Source organism: Halyomorpha halys, unplaced genomic scaffold (assembly GCF_000696795.3).
Source record: "Halyomorpha halys isolate HHAL.00 unplaced genomic scaffold, Hhal_1.1 Scaffold965.1, whole genome shotgun sequence".
NCBI classification, from domain to species: Eukaryota; Metazoa; Arthropoda; class Insecta; order Hemiptera; family Pentatomidae; genus Halyomorpha; species Halyomorpha halys.
In genome coordinates, this window is record NW_027114872.1 from 381,140 (window position 1) to 391,323 (window position 10,184).

Genomic DNA, 10,184 nt, shown 5'->3' on the forward strand with positions numbered 1-10,184 from the left:
TAAAATATCAAACAGATTATTCATTTATTAGAAGATTAGGAGGTAGTCAGGTTTGGAGTTAAGAAAAACAAAAATAGTTTTGAACTATTAACGGTCAATGTTTCAACCAACACTACAGGTCTTCATCAGGGTTGTTGATACGTTAGTAGTGTGGTGTATACTAGCCACAGAAGTCCTGATGAAGACTTGTAATGTGGGTCAAAATGTTAGCCATTAAACTATTTTTGTTTTTCTTGATGGTGAACCTGACAATCATATAATTCATGTCTGGTAAATTATCTTTATACAATATTATTTGTTTATTATCTCTAATAAAAATGATATTTTACAAAAATAAAATACAGTTGATAAACCTTAGGTACAGCAGGTCAAATTTAGGAGGTTATTTTTATTTAACAGAAAACACAATGAAAATTCAATAACAATTTCCACTTACGTTCAACTGAGCTATACACGAGCAAACTCACAGAAGATAAACAGACTGTAGATATTAAATAATCCCACCCATGGACTTCAGGTACTTTACTACATCTGTGTAGCGGCCAATATAGGCACAGACTAAGGCAGTCCATCCATCTTCAGACCTACCATTAATTGGAGAGCCTCGTTCAACTAACAGCTTTACCAAGTCTAAGTGGCCCTGAGTAGCTGCTACCATTAGTGGTGTATAGCCAAGATACATCTGAGCTGCTGGGTCTGCACCACGGTCCAACAGTACTTTCTCCACTTCAATGTATCCACCTTCGGCTGCACAATGTAAGGGAGTCCAATCTTCATTATCTTTCTCATCTATTGCTGCACCAGCATCAAGCAGTAATGTCACTACTGCAGCATGCCCTTCCCATGCTGCACGATGTAAAGGAGTCCAACCTGCACCATCTTTCATATTCAACACAGCACCGGCATCAAGCAGCACTTTCACAACTTGAACATGTCCTCTGTGGGCCTCACAATGTAATATTCCCTCGTCCCGACGGTTCCTCAGAGCCCAGTTAGCCCTATTATTCACAAGCAGCTCCAATACAGTTAGACTATTATTTGCTGCTGCAACAAATGCTGGAGTATTGCCTTTTTTATCCTGGTCATCCACTCCAGCTCCAGCATCGAGCAGAAAAGTCACTGACCTGATGCAGTCTACTTCGGCAGCATAGTGAAGTGCAGTGCGACCTTCTCGGTCTTTTAATGCCGGATTGGCGTGGTGAAGCAGTAACAAATTTATGATATCCGCCTTAGAATATCTGGCAGCAATCATCAAAGGGGTAGTGCCTGTCCTATCCTGTTTGTTGACAATCACATGTACTCTTTTCTGAAGTAAAGATGAAACATCCCAGACATCACCTGCTCTGATGGCTTCAACTAATGGCGTTTCGTCGAAGTTGTTATTTCTGTTTCCATACCTTACATTCCAAGGCATGACCTTCAGGGCTTCGGTATGGACTCCAGCAGGAACAATAAGTTAAGCAAGATGTTTCTTCGAAATAAATGGTTCCTGAAACAAAAATATCCAATTGCTAGTTAAGGTTTTTTTTTATATTGATTATATCATTTGACCTTGTATTAAATGGCCAATAAACTAGCTTAAAATAGTAGTTTTAATTTAAAAAATAAATCTTAATGCTTTAGAAAAAAGAAATAATCTATATCAATGATAATTTATAAAGTAGCACATGTTTAGTTCAATTATGTCTATGGGTAGTTGTTTTTGTACTATTCACTATTTCAGTTATAAGGGGGTGTAAAAAATGCTTTACTCACTCATAATGTTGCCAATTTAAAAATCGCTAATGGTCAGAAATTTAGAGAGAACAGGTTTCATGTTTTTACCCCATGAATAGCTAAATCAAAACACAAAAAGAATGAAAATCATAAACCCCTAATTGTTTAGAGTTAATATGTAGTTGTGCCTACATCGGAATTTTCCAATTTAGGTGTTAGAAAATGAACTAATTATTTGAAAAAAGAAGCTGTCAAAAAATATAACATGTAGATTGAAGGATGATAGTCCAGAGCGGTCAATAAAGGTGTCAAAATGAAGATGATGTTAAAGATGAAAACTATATTGACACCTTTATTGACCACCGACCGGACTGTCTTCCAACAATCTACTACATACGATCAACTATCATATCTTCTTCCAATAACATGATTATTAAGTACATTTAAAATTCTCCACCTTTAAAATTCTATTACTCATCATCTTCCTAAGTCAAAAATTCAAATTTATGGTCTTTACTGGCTAGTAAATCGAGGCTCCAAATACCCATAATGAGATATATTAAGAAAAAAATAAGTTTGAGTTAGTTTAAATTAAATGTAGTCAGTCAGTGAGGAAGAACTAGACAAATCCTAGAGATAATAAAAAGAACAGACCACAATTCATACAGTTTACTCATACAAAATAAGGTACAATGCAGCTAGCTATGAGGGTTGTTACTACCAAGTCATTAATTATTAACTAATCAAGTTATTAAGTCAAATATGAGCAATTAAATTTAAAAAATAAAAATTTTCACATACTTTTCAGCCTCATCACCTGAACATAAGAATAAACAATACATTCCAGACTTAACTGTGAAAATACATACATATATTAGCCTCCATTACTAAAGCTATTAAAAGTTATATAAAAGATAATTATCTTAAATAATATCTCACCAATTATCACTAGTTGCAGTTCTGCACTGTAGATAATCTTATTCTAGAAAGGTGGCAAATTAGAAGTCCAAAAATAATCTGGGTCTATTACCTGTTTAATATTCATTAAACTTGGTAACAATTAATAATATGCCATAATAATAACCACCAGCACTCATCAAATATGGTTAATCAAGGGTTAGCCACTGAGTGTAAATAATAATCAAGTTACAATAAAAATAAACAAACATAATTATAAGAACAAAGGAACTTCGAACAAGGTGAGTCAACGTGTGCTTTATGGTATAGGAATGGTGGCGTAACCTACTCTCCTTCAGAAGTAAAGCCAAACCAAGTGGCGCTAGACCATGCCCTTGGTACTCAGGTTTACCATGAAGTAAGTAGGAATTTTCCCTATTAGTATAATTATCCGAAATACCGTTGATTTAATCGCAAATCTGCATTTTTTTAAAAATGTTTTCAGTAATTTGTTTCATTAAAAATAAAAACACACTTTTCAAATAATTAATAATATACTAGCAGAGCTCCACTAACTGCACTTGACGAAGCTTTTGTTCAGAATGGAATTTCTCCAGGGTTGTTGCTCCAACAACTTATTGTGTGCAGAAGAAAAATCTAAAATTTCCCAACTTATCGAACGTTTGGGGAATGTTCCTTGAAGTATACTATCTTCCTTTACATGTTTGGGAAATAGACCCCTATGAATAGCGTTTATAAGCTATAAGCATTTTTTTTATATAATATAACATTTACATAAAGTTATTTACATAATAGTTTAGTTACATAATAAATATACAATATATATGTACACATAATTGGGGAAAATAAAAAAAAAATGTGTAAAATAGATTAAATGAAGTAGCAATTCCAGGTCGATAACAAAGAAAAGTTACTGTAACATTCCAGGCAATACATTTGGCCTAAATATTTATTAACAGTCTCGCACGGCTTTCCGTTTTTGAGTAAGATTATTGACACACATAGACCATTCTCGAGACTTGGTTTTTCGACTCAGCTGAACAGGTTTTAAGCTGTATTTCCACGAAAAAATGAAATTCGAAATTTTCCATGATCGCAATACTTCTCCTTGCTGTATAGTCCCTATAGAGGTAAGTGAAAGCAAGAGATTTATATGATCGAGGGTGCCCTTTCTACTCAGAAAAATGCAATAATTTTTTTGGTGCTCCTGAAAATACGAATTTTCACACTTCTAACCTTACAATGGGGTAGACGATAGCTTAATTAATAATGATTATTCTTTAAAAAAATATATTTACTTACTATTACGTCGAACCAAATAAAGAAATGAAAAAGTAACAAGAAATCATACACACTTGTATATACAATTCTATAGTAGATCTCTTTTTTCTGGCTCTCAAGAGACCTGGGTCCTGTTTCATAATGAAAGATATTAGTACTAGTTCAAAATACAAGTATAGAAACAGCGTGTTAACTACACTAAGAACACTTCTTTTTTTTCATAATAGGGAGGACTATTAGTGATATTACAGGAGTTAAAAATTACTAACGTACGTAACGTACTATTGTACAAGTCAGTGTAATTGTATTAAGTAAAATCGACAAGACTAATAGTATTAGTTTGTACTTTATTATGAAACTGGGCCCAGGTATCGAAAGAGAGGGAATTGCTTGGAGCAGTGACGAATCATAATTAAATTTGTACTGGAACTTTAATATACATTATTAAAAAAATCTGATGCAGTCCTCACACAACGTTCACTTGCCACCCTTCATCGAGTTGAAATTAATCCTCGCTCGTTTCAGAAGAGATATTTCTAAATTATTCATTGTGATAATACTCCCCCTTACTGATTCCCATGCTGCTCTTAACCATGCATTCAGTGCTAAATTGTTATAGAATCAATATTAAAACTACTGGGAATAATTTTGTGAGGGAAGTCATCCTTTCAGTTGCAAAAAGGCTTAAAATATAAGTAAGTGAAATTAAAAATATTTGCGGCCACGTGGGGAAGGGCGACAGTAGTGAAACTTCTGGAAATGAAATAACGTACTAAAATTTTTAAAAACGTATTAAAATTGAAAGTGCCGGTTCGAATCCGGCTTGGAGCGTTGACTTTTTTCATTGAGTGGCAGTCCCACAAAATGAAAACCTTTGACCTCCAACCATGGTTAGAACTCCCATGGGAGTCTTGGCCGAAAAAAAAAATTATTAACAATGGTATTTGTTTTACAAAAATACAAGACGATTTTTATTTTTTTTATTTTTTTTATTTTCCTATTTAATTTTAATTATTAAATAATGGTTTATTTAATTATGCTATTCATTCGTGAAATTATCGTTTATGATTCTATATTCTTCTTCCATCTTTTCCACTTTCCATCTTAGCAACAAAATAAAATTTTAAATTATAGTTCATTAAAAAGAGGATTAAATACTGAACATCCCCCTCTCTACAGTATGCATCTTCAGTTTTTAATTTTAAATTCATCATCATAATCAATCCTCTTGAACCGCATTAAGCAGTGTGAGGAGGAAGTTTATAGAGCCCTCTCCAGCTCTGCCTGTCTTCTGCAAGACACCTTCTGTCATTCCATTGAAGTCCTTTTCTCTGAAAATCGCTTTTTACCTCTACTTTGTCTCGGTAGGCATAGCGAGCTATCCTCTTTGGTCCTATTCGCAGAAGTCCCAACCATCTCAATCGATTCTCTTCTAGCACATCGTTGATCAGCTTAATATTGAGATTTGACCCGATGGTGTTGTTGCGTACTCTCTCTTCTTGTTTTCCCCTTAATCTCAACGGCCACTCATGTTTCTTTTCCATCTTTCGCCTGTTTATAAAATGCCTCCTTTCAAAATTTCGTTGTTTCATTTCTGGCGCTACCTTTCCCCTCTCTATCGCGATGTAACGTAAAGATACAATTTCAAATTATTGCTCATTACAAAAAGGATGAAATGCTGAACGTTTCCCATACGTTCAGTGTACGGCTACGATTTTTAGTTTTTGAGATATTGTAATCTAAATGCAAAACATATCGAGCATTGGCCCCCCACCATATTGTTTCATTTTGAACGTTCTCTTGTGTCATGAAATCAATTCACTACCATGTAGTTTTTTATTTTCTTCAGTTGTAGAATATCGTTAAAGACGTTTCAATAAAAAAAAAAATTAATAAATATGGTGACAAGAAAACATTAATCAGATTGGCGAAACAGTAAAACACACTGCGCCCCGTAGGTTAAAATTCTTTAGACCAAACTTCTTATTCATGCGTGCACTTGTCCTTCATATATTTTTTTTTTTTAGACTGGGACTGATACAATTTTAAGGTTTTGGACAAATATATGAGAACGTTTACATTACTTTAATTACATTTGGTATGGTTAATATATTGCGATAGTTCACTTTCAAGGCGTGTATATATATATAGGGGCCTCTACATGTTGGCCAAGCCATGGCGAACTCAGACTTACGCGAGGATGTGGATGGGTGGCTTGGCTTGGTTGGCCTAAGCTCGTTACCGATCCTTCGAGAGTCGGTTTTTTGGACACAGATCAAAGCATCTCCACCATTGTTCTTTGTATAGTTGCAACTGAAAGCTGTTAGGAGGTTAAAGGTGTTTGTTGGTACTTTTTATAATAAGTTTTATATTTAATCTTATTTATTTATATTTAATTTCCTTTTTTTGTAATAAAAATAATACAATCCAAGTGCAATGGCTGAAACCACTAGTAAGTCCACCATGCTTGCCTCTCTGAATAACACTGACATGTGGATGGCCTGCCCTTTGTTTACCAAGCATTTGTACAAGCCTCCGACTCGTGTCGAGCGGCCAACATGTGGATCCACCTTATGACTGATAACTGACATTACTTGTAAATTATAACATTACTTTAACTGACATGTTAGTTAACTAACATTATATGTTCTATTAACGATCCTGCCAGACCTTGTGAGAAATTACTATCACGACACTAGAACTGTTGTGACAGTGAGTGCTGTCATGACTATAACAATCAAATAGCTACACCATGGTGTAGCTATTTGATTGTTACAATACCATGGTATTGGCTAACATTTTTGAAACTGTACGATAGTTCGCGGTGTATACATATGATTGTTAACGTGACAGTTGCTTCACTGAAATCACTTATACTAACAACAATCACGCAAAGCTAATGCGACAGTACAATGATGGATTTATCAATCATACAATTACAGTTATAATCATTATCTAAGAGAGGGTTGTACAAGACCCTGGCTGAAATAAAGGCAGTTTTTTCATCCCAATGTTTAATTACTTTAATGAAAACTATGAATATATACCAGTCAAAATTGATGAACCAGCTAAGTATCAGAAAGAGGATTAAAAAATGGCGGCTGTTTAAAAACGTTAAAAAAATTAATTTTTCATTCGGAGTTCTATATCTTTCAAATTACCAACTACACTGAAAACCTAAAAGATCACCATTTAAAGTAGAGTAAATTTTCTAAAATATAATCCATAATAGAGGTATTTATGTTCAATAGCTACCGAGATATAACTTTTTAAAAAGGAACATTTCATAAAAAATAAACTACAAAATCAGTCGTTAGTGAATTTATTTTGAGAAATTCATATCTCAAAAACCATTTGACTTACAATTAGGGTTCAAATTAACGCTAGTTTAATGTACTATAAAGTATTTTATGACTGATAAAATATTATATAATAAATAATAAATATAATATTTATTAATGATAAAATAAATCTCAGGAACCATAAGACCGTAGATAACTGCTACCACTTAAATTAAAGCTAGGTAAATTTACTATAAAGTAGTTTATGACGTTTATCTTTTTAGGGGTAGTTATAAAAAATAAATATTTTATATTTGACAAAATAAATTCACTAAATGTTGAGTTCTGGTTATTCAGACTGATTTTTTTGATTTAAGAAAAAAAAATCTCAGGAAGTATTAGACCTACAGATGTATGCTAGCACTCAACATAAAGGTAATTTAATTTACAATAAAGTAGGTTTTGGCACTTTTCTCCATAGGAGTAGTAGTTTTTATGATGTTGGCGGCATAAGAATATGAATTTGCTCATGAAATTTTGTCCGAATCACTTGAAATCAATTTATTTTAGCGAATATAAGAGTCATATATAACTTTAAATTAAATTAAACTAGCTTTAATTTGAGTGCTAACTGATATTTGTTCGTCAAATGGGTTTTGAGATATAGATATCTCAAAATAAATTCACTACTTTCATTTTTTAGTCCATTTTTTTATGAAATTTTCTCTTTAAAAAGCTAAATCTCGGGAAATATTGAACGTAAATAGCTCTATTAGGGCTTATATTTTAGAAAATTTACTCTACTTTAAATGATGTTCTTTTAAGTACTCTACTGTTGTTGATAGTTTTAAAGGTATAGAGCTCCGAATGAACAATTACTGTTTTTTAATGTTTTGAAACAAACGCTATTTTTCTTTCCTTCAATCTATACTTGACAGACTCATAAATTTTGACTAGTAATTATAAATAGTTTTCGTTAAAGTAATAAAAAATTGGGGTGAAGTAACTGACTTTTTTGTCCTCTAGGGCTCTTGTACTTGTAGGGTATATGTCGAGTGAAACGGGTATTTTTTGGAAGGTAGAATGGGCAGCACTGTTAAAGGTTATCGTGTTATCACTAATTCTTATCAGAAATTGAGTTTAGAGCCATCTATGGTAGTTATTTCTTTTTCGTGTTGCCTTCAGGTATAACATCTATTTTCTTCCACTATTTATAATAAGAATTTATTCTTTGAAACAGAGACATTTCGATTGATGCCAATGGAAATTATCGGTCATATGCAAAGCTATGAATGGGGAAAACTTGGCAAAGAGAGTTTGGTGGCACAAATAATGTGCAAAAATAGTGACTTTAAAATCAATGATCAGACACCTTATGCAGAACTGTGGATGGGTATACATAACAATGGTGAATCCATAGTAAAAGATAAAGAACAACCTCTGTCAACCTGGCTTAAAAAATATGTTAATGCTGAAAAATCAACTATTGAACAATTGTTACCATTTCTGTTCAAAGTGTTGTCAGTTAATAAAGCACTTTCTATACAATGTCATCCAAATAAGGTCAGTTAGTTTTTGCTAATTTTTTAATATTTATTTATTATCTTTTCTCATTTATTGTTTTATTTTCCTGGAACAGTGCTTGCTTATTACTGCCAGTTTCAATAGAAATTATATTAGTATCATATATTTTAAGTGATTCAGTGGTTCTCTTCTTTTTATAATTTTGAGGAGGGACACTATAACATTCTGTTTAACACTTCATATTTCAACTAAGTTATTCAGCAATCTAATCCAGATATGCAGCATGAAATCAACTGATATGTTTGAGAAATTACATTGTAAAAGATATATCAATAAATTTCATTTTTCAACTTGAACACAAGACAGAGCCTTCTTCTATTTGTTTAAGATGAAACCATAGGTAAATAAAGTAAAACTTCATAAAAATTTCAGTTGGTTGCTTATTTAGGTTTTCAATTAGATTTTTTTGGGCATAAATCAACTTGAATGTATCCTTAAATACTTAATGCAGTATGTTAGTTACTTGTTACTGCTTATTTATAAACTTAAATGTAGTCAATTTATAAATTCCGTTGTTTTTTCTCAAGTTCTTACTTTGATTAGAATATTTTGATGATGTTATTAGTTCCTTCAACTAGTGGCATATCAGTGCCTGCTGTGAGTGACTTCTAAGGAGGTGGTGCAAGACTGATGTATCATATGATTTTCTTATATTCTCTGAATAATCAAGTGTTTTGATTGCAGCAACAAGCAATGGATTTATTCAAAAAAATGCCGACGATTTACAAAGATGGCAATCACAAACCAGAGATGACCATTGCTGTTACAGAGTTTCAAGTTATGTCTGGATTTCGTCCTGTAGATGAAATAAAGACTTTCTTGAAAGGTGAGAATATTAGATAATAAAAAATATTTTGTAATTTACTTAATGGTTCTTATTTTTAAGAGTAAAAGTAATTTTTCTAAATGCATTAGTTAGTTATTTCTAAAAATCTTCTCATAAGATTTTACTACAACGCTCTTTTGCAATATCTTCTGATATTTTAATATGATGTTATCATTTGGGTACAAAAAATTATATTGCTATTTAGTTACGTAACATTTTTCTTTCGAGGTCATTTGGTGACTCTCAAGGCTAGTTTTACTTTTTTTAGACTAGTTGTAGAAAAGTTTTCTTAGTATAACTTTACTTTTGTCAATTAAGTTAACCGAAAATAAGTTAATGTAAACTAGTTATATTCTCATCTAACTTATTCCTGTGTAAATAATAAATTACATTTTGGTCCTTTTTCTATTGAATTTCAAGAGATTTTTTTGTTAATATTTTCTCAATCCTTTCAGTTGTTTTGGATTCTTATTGTATCTATTCCTACCTCTTTTTAATTGTTTTTTTCACTATATGATCCAATAAATAAATTTTATTCAATCATATCAAATACAATATGAAATAATATTAAATATATT

General features: G+C 32.2%; 2 protein-coding genes across 4 annotated transcripts in view; one reads left to right on the forward strand and one right to left on the reverse strand.

The window, feature by feature from the left end:
• Positions 1-3,015, reverse strand: LOC106687447 (ankyrin repeat and protein kinase domain-containing protein 1). 2 transcript variants are annotated; one of them, XM_014431335.1, is made up of 3 exons: positions 2,656-3,015; positions 2,518-2,569; positions 1-1,489 (listed from the first exon to the last, which is right to left on the reverse strand). In XM_014431335.1, exon 3 carries the CDS (start codon positions 1,412-1,414, stop codon positions 491-493), a length of 924 nt encoding a protein of 307 aa, XP_014286821.1. In that variant the 5' UTR covers positions 1,415-1,489; positions 2,518-2,569; positions 2,656-3,015; the 3' UTR covers positions 1-490. The 2 variants fall into 2 exon arrangements, with proteins under 2 accessions (XP_014286821.1, XP_014286820.1); XM_014431334.1 differs by lacking the exon at positions 2,518-2,569 and having other exon boundaries at positions 2,656-3,014.
• Positions 3,016-8,267: 5,252 nt separating this feature from the next.
• The window catches only part of LOC106687461 (mannose-6-phosphate isomerase), a 6,509-nt gene continuing 4,592 nt past the window's right edge, over positions 8,268-10,184 (forward strand). Inside the window, exons 1-3 of one of the 2 annotated variants that reach the window (XM_067051987.1) lie at positions 8,268-8,351; positions 8,437-8,759; positions 9,465-9,606. In XM_067051987.1, coding sequence (XP_066908088.1) covers positions 8,451-8,759; positions 9,465-9,606 — 451 coding nt within the window. In that variant the 5' untranslated portion in view covers positions 8,268-8,351; positions 8,437-8,450. The other variant, XR_001344167.3, reaches the window with a different exon arrangement.

Bases quoted from the DNA above. Each gene is read 5' to 3' on its own strand.
- LOC106687447 (XM_014431335.1), bottom strand. From the start codon at position 1,414: ATGCCTTGGAATGTAAGGTATGGAAACAGAAATAACAACTTCGACGAA.